Source organism: Ylistrum balloti, unplaced genomic scaffold (assembly GCF_031769215.1).
Source record: "Ylistrum balloti isolate Yb309-2 unplaced genomic scaffold, AGI_CSIRO_Ybal_v1 Utg370332, whole genome shotgun sequence".
NCBI lineage: Eukaryota > Metazoa > Mollusca > Bivalvia > Pectinida > Pectinidae > Ylistrum > Ylistrum balloti.
The window spans coordinates 769264-792621 of NW_026782241.1; the positions used below are offsets into that span (position 1 = coordinate 769264).

Sequence of the window (23358 nt, forward strand, 5' to 3'; positions counted from 1 at the left end):
ATTGTTATCACACACATAAACATGATAATTCTATTTATTCCCAGACCAATGTGATGAAATCCTTCAAAATTCTTACACTAAGTGACATTGTTTGGTGCTAGGTTGTGCAGTACACTACGCGAAAAAAAACCTTTACACATACGGCCGAGGTTACATTCCCAGATTAAGATCTGAAGAATTACAGATATAATACAGAATGCATTTTATCTATGACGATGAGTTTACACTACTGTCAATACCAATGGCGATGTAGATCAGAGATCAATGATAATCGATCCCCATCGATAATGAGAACGGCATCAATTCCCCGTGTAAATCATAACAAGTACACTAGCTTTACACATATACGTTGACAGACATGTAGTGATGTTTAACCCGACTGTATACACAAGGTAGGTATGATAAAATGATGTAACAATCTATTAGAGGCAGTACAACTTTCTGTAGGCAGACATTCCTCGGTTGTAGAAGTCGCAGAATCATTGCATAGCATTATCAAACAGGATCGGGGTAGCGCGATTATAAAACAGTGTTCCATTTCTCCCTGCAATTCCACATGTACAATAGGTACAACTGAACGCGGGTATTAAACGTTATTTTTTTCACTTATCCTTGACTTCCTAGGTGAATGCTAGTCTGAAATTGTTTTCTATTTTACTTTGCCTTTTCCAATGTGTAACACAAATAGGTTAGCGTTAATATGCACACGTCAAACATGGAATCTATTAGGTGATTCTAATACACACGGTACTACGTTAACACATCGAAATGCTGAAGCGATTTTGTCTTTTTTTATTTTTTAATATAAAGGTCGTATAATCTCCAAATTTCTTCAAACCACGATAAACAGTAAACACTGCAGCACGGAAGTTGTTATCTATTTATTTATCTATATATCTATGTATAACGTGAATTTACATATTGCTTCTTATGTAATTTTACTACAATGGTAAACGGTGCTCGTACGTGTAGAGAAATCTTATGTAATTTTACTACAATGGTAAACAGTGTTCGTACGTGTAGAGAAATCTAATGTAATTTTACTATAATGGTAAACAGTGAACACACGTATAGAGAAATCTAATGTAATTTTACTACAATGGTAAATAGTGTTCGTACGTGTAGAGAAATCTTATGTAATTTTACTACAATGGTAAACGGTGCTCGTACGTGTAGAGAAATCTTATGTAATTTTACTACAATGGTAAACAGTGTTCGTACGTGTAGAGAAATCTTATGTAATTTCATTGTAGTGGTAAACAGTGTACACACCTACAGAGAAATCTTATGTAATTTCATTGTAATGGTAAACAGTGAACACACGTATAGAGAAATGTTATGTAATTTCATTGTAATGGTAAACAGTGTACACACCTACAGAGAAATCTTATGTAATTTCATTGTAGTGGTAAACAGTAGTCATACGTATAGAGAAATTTTATGTAATTTCATTATAAGGGTAAACAGTAACTCACGATAAGAGAAATCTTATGAAACTCCTTTCTGAACAATAGTCATCGGTGAATACATTTACTTTCTAACCTAATGAAAATTCTGTCCAGGCAATAGAAAAGAAGGAACACGGTTACGGCTTAGAACGTTTTCTCTTGACACTAGCTTACAATGAATACAGCAAGACTTAGATAAAAATTCTCTCATTTAAACAGTTAACACATCTACACTATTTAGCTGGAAGAGCTCTTATAAAATCTTTACATTTTTTCAAGTAATAGCCAAACAGGTATTTGTTCTATTTCGGAATCCAATATTGTATTATCGTCGGCTCTTGTGTTCATATCATGGTTCACTAGATACAGAATTGTTTTGGACACAGAAACATTGCCATTACTATTCCACTGATGAATGCGCAGCATCGTGGTAGTATAACGACTGGTTGGCACATCGTCAGTATGATATGACTGATTGTGTTGTCATCTTGTATATTTCAGTGTGATAGCAGTGTACAATAGGTGCACCACAACGAGGATGCTTACATGAACATATTTCAACCGCACTCCAGAAGCTTTCAAGGACAGTAGTCTTTCAATAACCATAGTTGACAATAAGCTGTTGAAAGGATGTTTACCAATATAAAATCAAACCAAAGGGAAACATTGGAATATTGCTGAAACACAGAGAGTGAAAACAGCGAGAAGATCTGTGTAATCGTAAGTTTCCTCTGGGACTAAGCAGTCTATACCATTATCATTTGTAACTATGGTATATTTATACGTCAGATATAACTGTATGACAAAACGTAGTAGGTCTAAGAGACACATCATGCTCTTGGTTAAGACATGTTAAAATATAAACTTCCTTAATTTTTCAACAACTGCGAAACAAGGTTATATTGATCACTCTTGTTGGCTCGGAGGAAATCCCACGTGGTCGGGAAGGTGACCCCATACCTTTTGACGTCCTGTTCGGAAATAGAACCCCGAAACGTTAGGTGAAATCCGAGTGCGTTACCACAGCGCCACCCGACCATATGTACATGTGTTTTTGTTCTCGAAATAGGAATGTCCTGGTACAATGGACATGTCAGTTACATACGGGAACAATATAAATATATAGAGCATTTAAATAATTACACAACATTCCCTTCTGACGACGGTAAGAAGGGTTTACAATAACATTATATATATATAACACTAGTGATTATGAGTAATGCCTGACCTTGAATAACCTTAACCGATTATCATTGACCATGAACCAGAATGATCATTTCAGTGCAGGTGACCTCGGTATAGAGCCTATTTTCCACTACTCTCATAAGTCATGAATTACACGGAAGGATATCACTAACATTTGAAAGGATTTTAAAAAATTAAACATTGATATCTAATAGTAGTCTAACGACAAGGAATTTAGGGCCTACCATCAACAAACTAAGGCCATGGAGACGTCTTGGTAGGTCATATGTATGTTATGTATGTATATCGGTTATCAGCTAGGCGAGACTTTTAAGTATATATCGATAACACGTAATAAATGCAGTATACAACCTTTGTATTCAGAGGAAATATTTAAAATAGTATTGGTGCATTATTCTCCTATGAAATCTATTTTGATGAAACCTCAGAACAATATTTATCATCCTTAGAAGTTCCTCGTTTAGAAATTGTCAACTAAAAGAAGGAATTTCGAAATTGATTTAGTTTTATCTCCCCTAAATTATTTTCTTGACCAATATTCATCATAATATTTATAATATAAAACGACTAATTCGATTGGTAGAATAACATGTGACATAAAGGGGAGGTAGGGGAGGGTGTTGCTTACTCAATTTCATACGCGACCTTATCAGAGTATTCATTTATTAAAAGAAAAATGATCGATAAACGTACTTCGTATATCAAAGAACACGTTCGGATCACAAATATATATTTGATCGTATTTTAAACATAAGGCTATAATTACTGTTTTCCTATTTAAGTATGGTATTTTGTCATCAGTGAAGTCGTTTAGCCTATCCTAGTCAGACCTTCTGGTATTCTTTGACATTTGTCTTACACACGGGAGGTAGGTTTGGAGCTGAGATGTGACAATTGTAATCAATATTCCTTAAGACAACGTAATAAACTTCAGTTAATTGATCCAAACAAAGAATACATTACATAGCTCCTCATATACAAATCTCATCTAACTAATTCCTTAATATGATTATAGTAAATGAGCATTGGATTTTGTAAGCCGAATATGAAGTAATTGAAATGTTCGTTGCAAAAATAGCGAGGCGTTGCAGTACCCCAAACACAGATTGATAAAGGTAATTATCATTTCTTTACGACTTCGATATCTATTGATAAACACTCTGATTATCCATATGAGTTATAACTAGACGTGTTATTTTTCTGCTGTTTGTTTTGTCGAACAAAACGTTTACTTTTATCGTTCTTTACTATTTCTTTCTATATATTTACAGGTCAAGTTCTTCGTTTGAACTCTCGGGCATCAAGATATCATTCCTCTCTTATATAAACATTCATGTTATACCGGGTGTGATGTAACAATTTGATTGGCTGACAAGATGAACTTTGACTGAAAGAGTGCCTTTAACACTTACGGAAATTAGAACGCACTGTAGGTAGTTCATGACTGTTATTGTAAGAATTTGATTTTTTTTTTTTTTTATTTCTAAGGTTTTTTTTGCTTGGAACGAAAACAAACCAACTTCAAAAGTTCAAATTTGTAATGACTTATAATATGTCAATATCTCCACGTATCTGAAAATGTCTGTCTTGCATATCAAATAGCGGCTTTTCACTCAAGGTTATATCATGACGTCCCAGCTGGTGATGTAATCAAAACACACGTTGATACATAACAGGTCAGTTTGATTTCAGAATAGCCTTTTTTATTGTGGTAGAAACAGGTCACACACACACGTGGTTGTTACATGTTTTTCACTCTCATTAGTGATTTTCCAAGTCACGAAAACTCTCGCTAAAGTTCGTATTTTGTTTATTTATTATTATTTATTGAAAAAATAACTAACTCGAGTGAAAAAAATACCATATACAATAACTTCTCGTTGTATATTGTGTGACCTATATATCTTTACTATGTCAGGTTAAAGTCGACCTGATGAAACAACATCCACAGACTAATGCATTATCAGATACGGTGACCGAGGATAATCAGTAGATATGATATTCTCGTTAATAGACTAGGTTATTGAGCACCGGAGTTCATGTGTATAATATACAGGAGAGAATCCGGCGTTTAAATGTAGTATTTCAGTAAACGTGGAAAGGGTGTCCTCAACCTTACCTATAGTATTGGTGTGACAGCTATCGATGAGAACCGTTAAAATCAATAATACCATGCAAAATAATAGAGCGAGTCAACCTTACCCGACAATTATGTTTACAATAAAATCAATACTTTACCAACATACATGTTAAAAAAACACATATATCATCAATGTCGCTTTTATTTATTTATCTATTTACTTATTTATTTATATATTTATTCATTTATTGATCTATTGTTTTGCTCAAATTTGTTTATTTAACAACAACCCCTAAACATGTCATATCCATTTACTCTCTTATTTGCAAATAGGAATCACGCGAGTGTCTTACTGCGGCAGATTACCCACATGCAATAGACCTCCGGGCCACTAGATTAATGATTAGTGTGTTACCAGTGCGGAACACGACCTCCTTTTTCACATGCAGTTTCTGAAGTATGTTTGATTTGAAATCTATATCTCACTTCATTTACATTTTATACGGTTACCTGTCATCTATTTTTGGCAATATGAACTGGTCTAGCACTAAGCTATATTGTGATCAGCTGTAAGTCATACAAGGCAAATGAAAAAAATATTCACGATGGAGTTATAGATATGGTGTAGCAAAGCGTTAAATCTAGTTCGTAACATCTAGTGAATAATTCAGATATAAGGTATCAGTTTATGATAGATAAAATGCAAACAGCTGACTAATTATTTAGAATATATTTAAGTATACTTACGTCGGCTTCGTATCCTTTGGATCTACATGATCTTGACTTGTTTCCGCATTTTCTCCTAAAAGAGGTTGTTTCTCGTCCGTGGAATCCATCATATTTCTCTAATAAACTTGCTTCTACACGACAATACTGATGAAGTAATTGCGGGCGACGAGAGCAATAACTTTTACCTATGATAGGAAATTTCGAAATGCTGGTTAAGACTATAAAGTGCTATATTTGTACATGACAGACTAGCATTAGAAAGGTAAAGGTCACTTCCCTCTTATTATGATACCTATTGGCTGTTATATGTCTTTACAGAGTGAGACATCAAAGTGCAAATTTGGGTAGGTACATGTATGGTTGTAACTCATATAAATAGAATCTCCTTATATGGTAATGCTCTTTATTTGTCGAGCAGTGATCACGTGATAAGCGATAAAATGTACATGTAGCTGTCATCTTTGATATCGATGGCGAATATGTTATCACTATTGTCAGGTGTGGTTATTAGTAAAATTAGATTAAGGATATCACTGAATCCTCCTATCACCACTTCTGTATTCATTATTAAATACAAATGTAAGACGTATCATCAGGTTTAACACTCGCCGTCACTGAAATCAAGTTGACAAGTTTTCTTAATCTTCACATTGTAAAAAGTTCGAGTTCAAATTATATTAAAGTGGCAGGCTTTCATCCAGAGGGCATGTTCTAATGTAAATTAAACTTTTTTGAGTAAGGCGTCATTATTTTTCTTAGCATTGTCGACAGTGCCTATTTGTAAACTAAAACTACACAACTGGCGATCGGTAAACTCGGGTCGTGATTGAGGTCGTCCTACACCTGATAAACTGTATGTGTAAAGTCTAGATATAGAAATGGTGCATCACAGTGTACACCTCCTTTGTAAAACTGTCTTGTTGTTCATGACATTGTAGCGAGTAAGTACAATAGACCGATTTTTTATCAGTACCTAGGTTGTATTGGTATCCATATCTAAATAGTGACTCAGACTAGACCCTATGAATAAGTAGTGAAGGTGTGCCCATAACTTGCTGGTTATCTGGAGACTATATTTAGGAGTGACAGTGGTGAAATTAATTTCATTTGATATAAAAATTTGAACGATATGAATATCTAAGTTAACGTGTCAATAAGTAATATTTTTGTTATAGACCTGGCATATTTATATTTATCCGGCTTATCTATCAATAAAAAAATATCAAATTTATTAAAACGCAGCCATGTTTATCGTAAGATCGCTTGCGACTGATCTCAAGTGATCATGTATTCTGGACCGAGTAACACTCAAACGTCCGGTGAAGTTGAAGAGTCCTAAACCGGCATCGGAGACCTTTGAAACGCCCCGTGGAACAATCCGCGACGCAACCTACAATATTTCCTGTTAATCGCTAAACCTAACCGTCCATCTTCCCACGTTCTACAGGAATCGAGCAACAATCCACCTCAAAAAAACGAAGAAAATCGTCTTTTCTTCCTAATGGAAGAGAAATATGCCATAAAGCATCCGGTAGCAAAAAGGTAAACAACGGGGCTTTTATCAGAGACAATACGCCCATTCTGTCTCGAGGTTGGCTCAGTTATGCTGAGTGGAGTAGCCTCCTCTTCCGAATGACTTTGATACACAGTTTTTGTTGAATGGGAATAAGTGCGATTTCCATATCATGTATAATGAATTTATTGAAAAAACCAATGCTAGAAGTAGAAATAGACAATTACTCTTCATGTGTTTGCTCTTTTCGTGAAGTCGAACAACAGACATCTCTTGAACTCTCAAATGGTTGTTACGAAGGAACGAAAATAGTGAATGCGTTAATGCCGTCCCCAAGCCCAAAAGTAAAGTAGCTTAATCCATGACGCCAGTCAGCCTGTTGATTTCATCGTTATTGATCATGTTTTGTTGGACAGTTCATGTTCTTACACGGATTTGCGCGAGGCTACTAACACATAACTCCTGATTGTTTCTAAGCAAAACTGGATCTCAGTAGTACATACCAATCCATTTCTATCCACCATCAAACTAGCAATTTACAGGACACGTGTAGACTTTTAGAGGTAATAAATGTTCAACTTATATGTATGTAACTTACCACTTGGTGGAAACAAAATGCCCCCAGATATTTCAGAGGATTAGCAGTGCGGTATGTCGAATTCGTCTTCACCATTATGGGTACAAGGCAATCTCGATGATTTTATTTAATTTGGAAACAATTATCAGCAGTGTAAATATGCTCTCCAAGCTCTCTCCACCATTCTTATAAAGCTTGGATTCCGCATTAACTATTCAAATGTAGGTCCGTCTACAAGGATCTATTTCTTAGGTGTGCTTATTGATACCGTAAATATGACATTAAGTTTACCTTCAGAAAACATAACAGGATTTAATGAACTTTAACATATTTCACTTCAAAGAAGGGAGCAAGTCGAAAACAGAAACACTGGCAAACTCAACTGGACAGCACATGTTATCTGTAGGTGAGAAACCTTACCTCCTTAATTTAAAGGAAACCGTTAAACAACCTAGTCATAAGAGGTTGTTGTCTGCTGTGTTTTATATGGAATGAGTTTGGTGGTTACATTTTCGAAGTGTTTAAACACGATATGTGCCTTTAGAGATCAGCACTCTATCGCTACTATAAAAACTGATGATGTATCGAGGATGCAGGAGGCATCTTCTGTGCTGATTATTTTTGTATCAATAAGGGTTTAAATTTTCTGTCCGCAAGATTGGAGCACATTGATGTGAAAGAACTACTGGCAATATTCTTCTGTTTACCGTTGGAGATACCTATGCCGTAACTCATGTATATTGATTTGTACAGATAACAAAGTAGCATCAGCCTGGTTAAATAAGGTTATGATACAGCAATGTATGTGCTTTGTCTCTTTTTTGATCACAGCTACTTGTAATTTTACTATCAAATGTATGTATTTTCCAGGTATTCAAAACGTTGGTGCTGACACGTGCTCTCAATGCATTATTACATTGTTGCCTTACTTACATGCCTACTCTTTACTGTCTTATCTTTACAAAATCATATGTCTCTGGCATTTAATCATTATAGGTGGCCTGGGAGTGTCAGAGGATTTACTTAGAAACTTACTAATCACAGATAAAGTGTTGCTTGTCATTTTGTGAAAGGTCACCATTCGGTAATTCCTGTCTCATCACAAAAAATCCACGTGTCCATTGTCTACCTTGCATCGGTGAAAATTATTCCCTATAGTACAGTACGTCAGTATCTAAATATAATTAGTCATCTCCACAGATACGCGGGATATGCTGACCCTACAAAAGAGGGTTATCAAATATCTCAAGAACGATGCTAAACATGTGTTGTGTACAGCTAACACTCCAGTAGACACCTCATGTCATCATAGTAATTTAGTCTACACTACATTTGAACAATGTTACAAATTTGGTTTTCTGGTGTGCATGCCTGATTGCCTTTTACAGACTTCTTTGCCCAGATAATATGGTTTTAAGACACTCTTCTTGTGCTGTAAACCTATCACCCACACATTTTGGAGTTTTGTTGATTCAGAATGACAAAAACCGTTCAGTTTCGTCAAAGGACCCTTGAAATTATTTTCCTGAATTTCACAGTGACAATGTGCTTTATATTATGTTAGGGCTACTTGTGCTTAACACATTTAGTAAACCCGTTTGGTCTGCTGCTGCTAACCGACTCAGGCATTTTGTTAACTTATAAAACATGTATGACATGTTCGAAACAAATTATGTGTTCAGCAGGATTAGCTGCCTCCAATTAGAAAGGAGAATTCTTCCGCCGTGGAGGTGCAAATTGGCTCCATATACTTTGGGTTCCGATTGAGCGGATTAAATATTGGTTATTGGGCCAGTGTGTATTATTGATCTGTCATTGGACAGAGAATATAGAATACTTATAAATTATCATTTTACTCTCTAGTCAAGTGCATTTTTATTATTTTTTTTATAATTATTTATTGCTATTTTCTATTTCATCCACTTCAATATCACTTCTGTACATCTATATCAGAAGTTCTTTACAATCAAATTTACTAGAAATTGTCAATACTCTACACTGCTGGGCTGGGGAAAGTAACCATTTTTCTATCATTAGATAACTAAATGTATGTTATTTGTGTATAATTGATTTTGTGTCAGTGCTTCTCGAGTTTTGATTTTACAATCAGATTAAAGAGCCGCAAGGCTCAGTGTAATAAAGGATCGAATTGATTTGAAAGTGTTTAAAAAAAGCAAAATATGTTGGTCTGTATTTTTTCAGTGTGGAGTTAAACAAAGACAGAAGATCTCGTCTATATAGGATGTCGGGCTTTACCAACAGAACTCCAGCTTTATAAGCTGAACAATTTATTGCTTCGGTAGAATAATTGGAATGATTTTTAAAAAGTTATGTTCATGAAATATGTGATTTATATACACTAGAGTTACCTAGTAAATGTATGTTGGCGTCATTTTTAAACACTGTTTACAATTTGTTTTTTAAATATTGCTTTGTAATCCAGTATTATAAATTTCATTTGTAATCCTCTTATGTAAGTAGACTCTATAAGTACACGTTAAATAGCAACGCGTTACCTTTATCTACGTTTGGTATTTACAGTCCATATTTACTTTTTACTTCTTTGTTAATTCCAGTTTGCTTTTACCAATTGTTCTTTCTGTCTAGATTTTGAATTTCCTTTCGATCACTCTAGATTTTCCTAAGTCGCCTCCTAAACTTCAACATTTAGGTCCTTAGCATCATTGAAGCGTCCTAGAAGGACGAATAGCTGTATGATGAAGTTTAAGCCATTGTTTGACTCTATTTATTTAACTCTAAATTTGTATTTATACGTGTTATTCCTGTTTGTTTTGTGCAATCTTCGGTTAAGAAAACCTTGATAACATTGAAAGACGGATGTGTATTGTGTGTGTGACCTTCAGCTTTGTGATACATGCTTAAAAGTTATGATCGTGGTTAGATTTCATAACTTTCCATTGTACAATACCGAAATGTTTACAGCAACAAAATGCTAAAAATAAATCACCAAGACTTGATATGAACAACCCTTAATTGATGCTTCACCAATTTTAATTGAACAACATTTAATTAATACTCCAAGTAAGCAGCAGTTGAAGAACATTTATTTAATATAGATATTATTATTTAGAAATTCAACTACATTTTCATGTCATCAAGTGCAAACAAAACACTATTAGTCATACTTATATATCAACTTTATCATACACAAATATACAAGTTTTAATTAGCACTGTAATGCATCATAATAGCATCTATTGGTTTTTGTTACACAATAATTCATAAAATCATGTATACCAGTCTTTATATTTGCGTCACGCTTCTTCCCAAGGAAAAAATAAAAATGAATTATATTCACTTAAATGATAAAGAAACGCAACTTCTTTATATATAGCAATAAGTAAGAGGAATATTAGGGTACCTTATCTAATCCCCTAATAAATGTTAGAACTCTGTCATCCGTAACAAAAAATTAATCCACATTCGGGTCGTCTAAATTACCAATATCCCGTGACTGTACAAATGCATGCGTTCTTTTCTGCTCAAACTAGTATCGATTTTTGACTTTCACCTAGACGCAAGATCGCCAATACATTGGCAATCCATTGGTTTTTTTTTTTTTTTTTACAAATATGCCATGCCTATCCCAACCTTGATGGGAGGGTTCTCGCAACGCTTAGGGGAATTAGTACTCAACGGCAGGTCGCTACTCACTTACGAGTACACAAATCGACTACAAGTCGGTTAGTTTACGTTTCAACCGGACGGGAATTTATGACGGACAAAGACCGGACATACACGTGTATCTTCGCGACGTCAAGATCCGTTCATTAGGCTTGCCCACTTGTGTGACAGGAAATTAATGGCAGCCGAAACGGCACGAAATACTGTTGGTAATGGAAACTGACGAACCCATCAAAAATTTTAGAAAATATACTGTACGAGACAAATCAATACGTTGACGTAGGAGATCCATATTCTTCACGAATGAATCTCAATTCACGGTTCAGATGGCCACTGACTTGTGTACCAGCGTCGAGGAGGAGATCTTGCAGACGCTTGTGTAGATTTTTAGTCGGATCAGTTATGGTTTGGGGAGGCATTTCTAATGATTTCCATTGTTAAAAAGACACCTTTAGTGATCATTAACGGTAATATAAAGACTGCACGATATCGAGATGAGATCATGAGGCCTCAAAGGGCACTATTTGACCTTTCAGCATGATAACGTTAGGACGCACGTTCGGAGAGGGCACACACGATATTAGGGATGGATATGACAACTACCGTTATTTTAACTATGTGTACATTAGGGTACCTTAATTCATGGCGGCCTTATAAAGCCCACATTTCATTAAAAAAAAAGTAAAGACGGATGACGCAGTATTCGGAGTTAACTATTGCATTTCCACAGATGCATATTGCTTTAAGGTATAATTTTAAACCGTAAAGTTGAAGTTGTGTCTCTTTTACCTCCTCTTAGTATAATTTGTGATGACATAATCTGTATTACTTATGTAAGTCTGATAAATACTCGGCTATTGAGATCGTCTCTTTGACTGATTGAGCGTAGGACTTATCAGCTGGAGATTCCGCGTTCGAATCCATTGGGAGGCATTGCAATAAATAATAAGCTGTGTTGCATTAAAATGTATGAATCTAAAGGACACAAATCGTTCATCACTTTGGAATTAGATTCTCGTTTAACACATTTCCACTGTTGAAAAGTAACTACATTATGAGACGACGATACAGATACATTGGTGTATGACAATATAATCTATTTTGTTTGTCTTGCATGTCGTTTGGTTTCAATGAAATTATGTATGGTTGATTGTTCGTTCTTAAAAATCAGCGGAAAATGAAAAAAAAGGTTTTGCGAGTGACATATCGAAAACTTGTCAAAGTTGTTCCCACGAGAATTGTACAAAAAATACAAAAAGTAAATATCGTATTAACGTATCATGAGTTAAGATGTGCTTGGAATCCGCCATTACTATTTAGTTGTTGGAATGACTACTTCGTTAAGAAACTGTACACGTTTGAGAACACACTTTACAACCAAAATCAGATTGTTTAATGAAGCAACGGACAAGTAAATGTTTCCTGTTTTGATTCCTTCGGAGCGTAAGTAAGATTTCCGGTCACTGTTAAACTTTAAATATTTCTAGAAGTATGCACTGGGACTACTTGTCTTGAAGGGGAATATTTTCCCAAATCGGCTGAGTTACATTTGTTATATATATGAGATACATATATAATTGAGAAAAACACAAATGTCACAGTTACGGTAGAAGGGAGTTAACTCTAGTGTTATGCTTGTTGAACTCTATAGGAAGGAGATTAAAAAGTTGTTAATAAAATGTATGTGGAAAGAACTGAAGACACGGGTCATCTCCTTTATTTGCCAAGTTCTAAACACCACACAATCTATGAGACTGTCAAATTTTTGAGGACAGGTTGTGACGTCATAGATAGGTGGAATCATTTAGGGGTGGATCGTCATTTTCTGTACAGTTCATGTGGACGAAAACTCTATCCACATGTTGTGTATTCTCCAGCACTTTTTCTAACGACTCCCCGATCTTGTGTGCGGCCTTCAACGACATGTCTTCCGGAAGTAGAATTCCAACTTCAACAACAAATGTGTATCCACTATGTACTGCTTTGACGGAAGTGACGTACCGGATGTCCCTGTGATGGTTCAAGCAGATCCATATGATCTTACTCAGAAACTCTGGTTTAGCTGTCAGTCCGGTTATAATCCGTACCTGAACTGAAATAACGTGAAGAATTCATTTTTAAGATGCACTGTATCTTACACAATTTTTTTTTATTTATTACAATAAATATTCTAATCAGTCTGTATGTGTTTGTTTTGCGTAATGTGTACATAACTAATCACTCCAGTATTAATTAGAATTTCGCAACATGAAAGGAGCAAGTAAACCTTAACCATCATACATAATGTTACTGTTATTTTGATAATAAACGACAATTTCGAAATTGATTAGATTTTCTGGGTGTGACCTCAATACGAAAATGCACTTTTAAATGATGTTTATATCCATAAAAATGTAGAGCTTTATAGCTAAGAGCTGAATAAATATTTAAAACTTTTAAAGGTTATGTCGTCATGCTGTATTTTAAGTTCCTCTCGTGTTCAGATGATATTGATGAAATGTGATGAAATTATGCTTACTTGTAACGAATTAGGTAAAGATAAATGACCAGCTCTGATTTTAATTTTTAAATCTCTTTAAAACACTTGTATCTGATCAACAATTCCACTTTTTCTGAAGTAACCTAAATTACAACCATTAAATTTGATCAAGGTGTGTCCCAAGTCGTAGACCGACATTCTATTTGGTGAATCGGCATTCACTAAAAAAATGTATTCAACTTCACTTTGGGACTAAAACCTTTACACCTCTGTATAGTTGTTACTTACTTCGACCAAGAATATACCACGTGATAGCGATGTACAAACAAATCAATATTGCGCCAATAGGATCTAAGTATGCCAGACTTAGAATCTTTGTTTTTTGTCGCATGTCCTTTGAACCTGAAACAACAACGGGAGAAATAAAGTATTCGTTGATTGCCAATATCATTTCAATGTTATTCGCATAATTCAATATTTTTTTCCATTTATAGCATCGAACCTTGCGTTTTTCAAGTTTCATTTACAATTTTGTATGAATGTTACATGAAGTTTTCGATTTCTTTCCCTGTTTAGCTAATGGAAAGCTTGTTTTCAATTGTTTATATAATATTGTGCTATTTTTCGTCTTGTCTAAGCACGCCTTTTCCATGTGAAAGTGTTTATCCCGAATTTTTAGAAAAAGTCTTAATACATAATGCAGTGTGCATAATATATGTGTATGAAAGCTGTATCAAAACCATATTCTGTATGAATCATATCCAATCACTGGCATGGTGCATAGTTGTTTTACGTCCTGGTAACATTCGGGCTCATTTAAGGATGAGCTATGTTTGGGTGTCCGTTTTAGCCTTGAATCAAGATAGTAACAAATTAATCGTATGTATACCTTGCTTGTCTTTGATTTTGCAATAGTTTTATAATTTGTATAATTTTCACAAAAGTATAAATAAACAAAACCAAAGCGAAAGTACAACTGAAGCACCTCTGAAGGCTCTATCCTTCCAATGTAATTATCGAAAGCGTTACCAACCATATACATGTGTCCGTACGTCTGGCATGTGACTGCACATCTATATTATCGGTTATAATAAATAACGTTTACACCTTGCGTAAATCTACAGCACAGCTGATGTTACAGTGTTGATAACCAAGTAAATCTTATCTAAATGTTAATGATGACGAGCTGCCGTCTGTTAGACTGTTCGGAAATTATGAATTAAAGCCCTTTGGCCCCAGTTGCTCGAAGTTGGGATCAAACGAACCAGTGGTTAATGAGTAATTTTTCTTATTATCATTTCTCATGTGTAGATTTTTGTTATATTTTGAATGTTTGTTTTGCTTTGAAAGATCTTTTTTTCAGTGATAGTAATGTTTTTTTCATAACCACTGGTTATACCTCTTACCTAGCTTTGAGTACCTGGGTCCTGTATATAAATTACCTATATAGCCGAAGAGGATGGCGACTGTGTTTGAGATAACGTCGTTTCTATGATCCTGAGCCAGGGCCTGTATTGTCGGGCTCTTTATTCTCCGACACAACAGAAATAAACCAAACTTCACCACTGAAACAACAAAGATATTTGGTCATGGAAAATCATCTGTACCGCTGTTCTTTAGACCGAAATACATGGAATATTGCGATATAATTTTCCTACATGAAAAATGAAGTGAAAGTCTTAATATCTGTGCTATTTATACCACAAGTGTTCTGAAGCAAAGACATCCTTGAGCAAAAATGATAGAGACGGGATTTTTTTTTCAAGTGCGAGAACAGACAATTCGGCGATTGACACCACACATATTATCCTATGAAGAGGGTAGGTCTTCGTTCATTTGCTGTTGTTTTCACACCATTTCGTTCATATGTACCGATCAAAGACTTACCTACAGTTGCTACGGAAATAGCTATAGTTAGTGCATCCACCACTGGAGGGTGCTTTGTTCTGTTGGCGAGTCCAATGATTTTGGTGACAGACTCCTTAATCAACTGAAGGGAGGCTACTCCCATTATCACCGACAGTATGATGATAGCTAATGGCTCCAACCGGTTCCTGCCTAAGTTCGTAGCAAAAAAGACATGAAGCTAAGTTTTATATGTGAATAATTGAGTCTTAAACGTGAATACCGACGTTTTATGTGCGAGTAACATGTTGTACGTGAGTAACTGAGTTTTATACGTGAAAACTGACTATTTAAATGCGAATAACATTTTGTACGTGAGTACCTGTGTTTTATATGTGGGTGCCACAATTTATACGTGAGTAACACTGTCTTCTACGTAAGTAGCGGGGTTGTTTACTTGGGTAAAAGTTTTATTCGTCAGTAGCAAAGCTTCATACTTGGGTGCTACGTTTTAAATGTGAGAAGTAACATTTTATACGCGAGTACCGACGATTTATTAGTGAGCTGCTGAACTTAATACGTGATTACCGATGTTTTATAAGTGAGCTGCTGAACTTAATACGTGAGTACCGACGTTTTATAAGTGAGCAGCTGAACTTAATACGTGAGTACCGACGTTTTATAAGTGAGCTGTTGAACTTAATACGTGAGTACCGACGTTTTATAAGTGAGGTGCTGAACTTAATACGTGAGTACCGACGTTTTATAAGTGAGCTGCTGAACTTAATACGTGAGTACCGACGATTTATAAGTGAGCAACTGAACTTAATACGTGAGTATCGACGTTTTATTAGCGAGCAGTTGACCTTAATACGTGAGTACCGATGTTTTATACGTAAGCAGCTAAACTTAATACGTGAGTACCGACGTTTTATAAGTGAGCTGCTGAACTTAATACGTGAGTACCGACGTTTTATAAGTGAGCAATTGAACTTAATACGTGAGTACCGACGTTTTATAAGTGAGCAGCTAAACTTAATACGTGAGTACCGACGTTTTATAAGTGAGCTGCTGAACTTAATACGTGAGTACCGATGTTCTATAAGTGAGCAGTTGAACTTTATACGTGAGTACCGACGTTTTATAAGTGAGGTGCTGAACTTAATACGTGAGTACCGACGTTTTATAAGTGAGATGCTGAACTTAATACGTGAGTACCGACGTTTTATAAGTGAGGTGCTGAACTTAATACGTGAGTACCGACGTTTTATAAGTAAACAGTTGAACTTAATACGTGAGTACCGACGTTTTATAAGTGAATAACTAAACTTTATACGTGAGTACCGACGTTTTATAAGTGAGCTGCTGAACTTAATACGTGAGTACCGATGTTTTATACGTAAGCAGCTAAACTTAATACATGAGTTCCGACGTTTTATAAGTGAGCTGCTGAACTTAATACGTGAGTACCGACGTTTTATAAGTGAACAGCTGAACATAATACGTGAGTATCGACTATATAAACACAAGTACCAGCTTCTGACCTTGAGGATAAGAGTAAGGGTTTCCCTTCCTAATGGCCCGGGCGGTGATCCACAGGACAATACCGGACGCCAGATCCACGACACTGTCCACTAGACTTGTAATGATAGCCATGGAACCAGATATACCTGCAGCTATACTTTTGGCAATCAGGAGAAGCTAACCGATAACAAAACATATAATCGATAACATATTGTAACAGATTTAAGAATGAAGATTTCTGTATGTATTCTACCGGTTGGTTTTGAGACGCAGTAAGTGATCCGCCTTTAGTAGAGGGTAAAGACAAATATTGCTTTGTCATCAATAACAGAAATAAAAATTTCTGCTGTTTCTTGTCGATCTAAAAAAAATGACAGAAAACTTCCAAATAAACCAATTCAGAGTATAAAATATTAAACATTAGGAATATAACGTTACACCGATATCTGTATCTATATGGCTTATCAAGAGCTTACTTCAACGAATTAAATAATAATGTGCATAATACTTGGTATAAAAAGATATATCTAAACGTAGAATAACATTATAATGAAAATCATTCTCAAGTTAAAATATGTATCAGGTATTTCAGAGAGAAAAACTTTGTAAAGATGATTAATACATAGCTACGTGTGTTACTTTTGAAGAAAGGTTTAACATATGTTCCGACATCAAGAAATAGGTCAGTGAGTCGACCTTAAATGATGCAGGGCGTATTTGCATTAAAACTTAGAAGACAGTTGATTACGAAACGTGAGTTTCTTGACGAAGCGCATGTTGAGGTTTCATTACTTTTTGTGACACGAATGGTGGAAATTTTCTTGTAAAGTGGACATTTTCCCGAACCCGCTGTAAACCCTGGGTTTCACAACATCTTGTGACCACACGAGAGAAAAATTATATTTAATGTGTTCTTCCCAGTAAGGTGATGGGGTACTTACCAGATTTGCAAAGAACGTGAGTTGAGAGTAGAACGTAGCTTTTTTTAGTAGATCTGCAGCGTCTTTAGCATTACAGGACTGGTCGTCTCTACTGAGGCTTTCATAACTGTCAATTAACGCTGCCTGCTGTTTGTAGAATGACCTAAAAACATTAAAAATACCATTATGTATCTAAAAGTGGCTAGCACCTAGTCATTCGGAAACTGATATATTAGAAACGATAACAAAAATTGACTAAATTCACCCTCTTGATTACCATACCTGGTATACACAATTACTCTTTATTATAAATATTCGGTACTCCATATCAGAAATATATATTAATGTTTTCCAGAAGAAATGTATTAAAATCATTATAGAGATAAAAATTAAATACTTTAAAAATAAAATCTACAGCTATCTTGAGGTAGCGTGTTCACCTCTCTAGAGGATCTTCAAATGTGAAAGCGCTAGTTTAACACAGCTGTTAATTGATTTATTTTACTATTATCTAGATATTACCTATACACAGTCAGAAATTCCACACATATTACTAAGGTATTAGAGAGTAAAGCACTACAAGTACGAGTCCCCTTTACAGGCTTGACTGTATGTAAAGAAAAATTCTGCCAGAAGTATATATAATCTTTATCTATTTCGCAACAATTTCGAAATAAATTATAAGAGGAAAATCGAATTATCCATGGAAAACCCACGTGGTCGGGTAGGTGACCCCCTCCCACATTCCATTTCACGTCTGATCGAGGAAAAGCAAATGGATACCACTGCAACATTCGTGTGTTCTATTTTTAGATCGTTTTATAGTGATCTACGGACGATTATCTAAACTTATACACTAACATGATTTCTGCCAAACAGAAAACCAATATCGATATATGGAGATAAGCGAAGATATGTATATCAAAATCCAATTCCCCCTCCCCACTCCTTTGTTAATTTTATAGATGTATAACGGTACATCCAACACTTATGTACTGAATCTGCCCCTCTCTTTGTCTCCATGTCGCCAATAATATAGTGTATGTATTCTAGTAAGACCTGATCATTATTATTATCTTTTTTCTTTTTTTTTTTGTATTTTTTTTTTTTTTTACTTTCGTTAGGTTACATGTATTAGGAAACATTTCTGCTGTGCTAATGATTTTGTATCATGTACCCTCGTCTTGCTTTGCTAAACTATAAATGCAGTGTACACAAGGCACATATAATAATCCCCATCCCTCCCCCGCGCCCCTCCTCCACCCCAAATCATGGATGCCCCTTTTGACATCCTCTTCTCTTTTACCTTAATGACTTTGGCAAATCTTTTTCACTTTCTAATATTTTTCTTCCACATTTAAACTGGTCGAAGTTGATTTTCCATGCATCGTGTGAACCTGAAAAGGAAGAAATCGTAAACGAAGACAAATGATGAGGGATATCGGTGTAAACACAGACCGCAGGCGTAAAGGTAGCGAAATTTAGATGTGGCTTGTTCAATGACAGAACCACATCAGTACAGCTCCATTTCGGATCTTTTGGTTACGTAAGGCAACACTTTACCAATAATTCGATTTGAATTTTCAAAAATATCATTGCCTCATATTATCCTTGTGAATGTGATTATCGATGCATCTTATGATTATGAACAAGTATGGTGCATTTTACTCTTTCCTTTAAAGCATAACATATCTTATTTCAAAGAATTATCATAATGATTTTTCAAGGAATTATCACTGTATATTACCATATTTACTAACTACAATATTTCTTCTACAAAAAGATGGAAATGTTTATGTTACAGCAAAAAACATCATTACCAACCTGGAATATTGGTGATCTTTGATTTCTGCTTTTGTTTTGGTAACCGGAAAGAGGACGGGGCAGACGATGACTGTCTACGTTTCCCACCTTCTTTACCAGAGAGTTCTGCTAACAGGTGGGATCTCTGGCAAAAAAAATCGTAGCGTGAACGCTTAAAAAACTATTTATCTGATTAAAACAGTTTTAATTAGACAGTATTTGACATATTTCAAGGGATTAAATATCGTGTTGATCATTTTGAAAAGCGATGTTCATATCTGTAATGAGCTAAAAGTATACCTTACCAATGATAACACGCATGCGTCGTCTCCACGACCCTTTCCTATAACCGGGTTGTAATTTCGATCGTACAATCCTTGTAAATTTGATTCCCAAATGCACCTCTTGCAATTGTCCGTTCCTAAAATCTCACACGTATGTTTTATATGGCATTTGTACGAAGATCTGTTAGTTCCGAAAAACCCTAAATCTCGAGTCAAAAAGTTTGGTTTGTCTGTGGCATCAAATGTTTGATTGGTATAGCCATTAACACCATTGTTTAACGATGAACCGCTGATCACACTGACGCTTGAAAGTGACGTCTGAAAAAAAGAAGAAAAAAAATTTAGAATCTTCTGTATTAGTAGTGTTTATGTAGATGCATCCTGTCGATTGATGACAATTTAGCTTTAATTATTTCTAGTGTTGTTGTGAGATATCCACTATATCCCACTGACTGACGAAATATTTGCTTACATGTCTCTCTTAGTAGACAAGTCGTATCTGTAAAATTCCTCAATATCCTCATTCCAAACTTTTCCATACCTTAATTCTCTATAACGCCTGTCTGAATTACTAAAATCACTGCCAGACATAGGAAATCCGAAATCATAGACAAAATAATAAAAAAAAGTACAGTAAATTTGGTCTAGTCAACATCTATATTTTCATAGCACACTATTTTAGCAGTCTGATGTAGGCTACTGTGAAAAAACTTAATCACGTAATATACACAATTCAGGTGTCAGATAATTATTCACTTACAGAACATTTTGACACTGAATTCAACTATTATTCCCTTGCTATTTCTGCGAAATTATTAATTTTTGTGAGTTTATTTTCGTTGATTTCTTAGGTATTCTTAATCCATGAATTAAGATGTTAAAATAACCGCAAGTAGATTTATTGCGACATGGTTTCCACGAAACCAACTCTCCACGAAATTGTAATTTTGAAAAGAAAGACAGAAAAGCAAAAAATGAAGCCCGAGAAAATGTATGGTTTTACAGTAACCAGTATAAATTAGGCATGATTGAAGCTAAATCTGATATGTTCCAAATCTAGTACTTTTTGATGGTTGCTTGTAGTCCAGCTGTTGTAATAACTTCCCTATCATGGAAGTAAGTCCCTATCACGGACATGGTCAACAAATAAGGTAAGATCGAAGTGGGAATCCCTTTGTCTTTATTCGAGGTTGAGATATCCCGGTCCACGGAACAGACCCATGTTTGTTTGCTGGTTTTTCTTTTACTAAACTTTACCTTACGAGTGTCGTCCTTGAAGCAGAAGACGCTTACACTTCCGGGACACTTGATCTTAGTCTCATTGTATATGTTCAGGAGTCTCCTTGTAAATCTTTCTTTAGTTCATATTTTGCCCTAGTTTTAATGAATTTGAGTTTGGGTTATGATTATGTTAACATGTCGTTTTCTTCTTTGTTCTTTTTTAACCTCCTGTCGGGATAATAGGTTATAGTACAAAGGTCAACTGAAGTTGAGATAGATTTGACATATGAACAATCTGATGATCGTAAGGAAGTACTAGAGTAAACATGTCAGTGCTGTAAGTACATCTTTGAAGTCCAATACACTCCCAACTTTAACATGCATTGGACACTCGGACACAAAGCATAACACTTTAAAAACACGATATCTGTCGTGCGGATAACCTCGGATTCAACTCTATCGTCACAAGTAAACACAAGAAATACATGTAATATTGTAAATGGATAGAAATTATGCATTCATCAAATAACAACCACAAAGGAGGAAATAAATTGATATAAAATATTGTGACGTCTAGAGCAAGTCCCGAAGACGCCTTGCTTTGCCTAGGATTTTTAAGTACACCTGAAAGTCATTCCTGAATGTTTGCAATATATTGTTTCATCCGATATTACAAAACGTGTAGATGTCCATATTATACACTTGAACAGCTGACAAATTAAGTATTGAATATGCAGTCCTCTGGTTGGCAACCTATATCACAATTTATTTGGAAATTATGATGGACGTTAAATAACCGAAATTGCAGCAAATAGATAAAGGCTACATATCTTTCGAAAATCTACAATGACTCAAGATTCATCCTTGGAATGACAAGTTGCAAACTGATTTCGCTATGTGAGAGTGCTTAAATATCGATCCAGACGAGCTGTCATACACCATGGTCTACCAGATCGAGGTCTATCGATGACGTTTCCGGTCATCTGAAATCGATTCCATATTAATTTCTACTGAATACTTCGTTGAAGATATGTTTTATTAGTACTATTTTTTTGCATAAATTTTGCTATAATTGCGTAAAGTTAGTGACGTGGACTACTGTGTTATTAGGCCTACCGATAAAGAAAATAGACAATTTAGTGCGGACTGTGACCTTTTCTGAGGTACTATAGCAGTGTTCTATAACTTACTGGTTCATCAGACGATTAGCGGTCTGTAATCAGCTCCATGACCGATATGCGGTGTATACTGAGGTATACGGGGTGTGATACAGTAGTAATCTATGTAAGGTGACGAGGTCGCAGGAAGCCTAACCGACTCTCATGCAATAATATACTGGGTACAAAAAGTTGGGTGTCACATTTTATTTATATTAAATGCAAACACTTTTTTGGGGATATGAAATACAAGAATGAAGTCAAACGATAAGAAAACAATTTTGAACCACTTAGAATCAATTTCATTCAAGCGTGTCGAGTATAAATATATATATTACATATAAATTTCATAGTCCCAATGGCGCTGAAAATGTAAAATGATTCAATGAGTTCAGCACCACTATCAATAGTGAGAATGTCCTCTGTTGGCCCCAATAACGGCAGGACATCGGCTTGACGCATCAGACGCCGTATAGCCATTTGTGAAATTCATGGCCATTCTTGAAGAACATCAGCAAGCTCCTGTCGGTTGACAGGAAGCCGGTAATGTTTCCGGTCACCTGGAATCGACTCCATAATCGAGAAATGACACCAAGTGATACATTGAAGTGTGCAGCCACAGTTAGTTGTGATTGTCCTGCTTGCAGCATCTCAACTGCTTCGCCAGGATCTGTAGCTGTCATGTGACGTCTCATGCCAACAAATGTTCAATACAGGATGCAAAATGACAGGACTTTCAGAAGAAACACAAAATTTGTAGGTTGAGTTGACAGTTAGTCCACACAGACTTTAAATAAAACCACAATCGACACTTTGATTTTTGCGCGGGCGAAAAGTTATTGTGCATACATTGTTTATGAAGCATTGATGAAGGAGTCTCAAGCTTCTTTGAATCTAATGGCAGAAAAAAACAGATATATCTGTAAT

The 23358-nt window shown here is 35.4% G+C and overlaps 2 protein-coding genes across 2 annotated transcripts in view; both read right to left on the reverse strand.

The window, feature by feature from the left end:
- Positions 1–5573, reverse strand: part of LOC132553504 (ATP-dependent translocase ABCB1-like) — a 74164-nt gene extending 68591 nt beyond the window's left edge. Inside the window, exon 1 of the mRNA XM_060217755.1 lies at positions 5482–5573. Within this exon, the coding sequence (XP_060073738.1) occupies positions 5482–5573 (92 nt within the window). The remainder of the gene's footprint in view (positions 1–5481) is intronic.
- Positions 5574–12982: 7409 nt separating this feature from the next.
- Positions 12983–23126, reverse strand: LOC132553505 (uncharacterized). Its single transcript, XM_060217756.1, has 10 exons — positions 22992–23126; positions 20075–20371; positions 19791–19914; positions 19273–19363; positions 17988–18129; positions 17067–17223; positions 15565–15735; positions 15120–15242; positions 13966–14079; positions 12983–13290 (listed from the first exon to the last, which is right to left on the reverse strand). Exons 1-10 carry the CDS (start codon positions 23124–23126, stop codon positions 12983–12985), a joined length of 1662 nt encoding a protein of 553 aa, XP_060073739.1.
- Between the last annotated feature and the right edge of the window lie 232 nt (positions 23127–23358).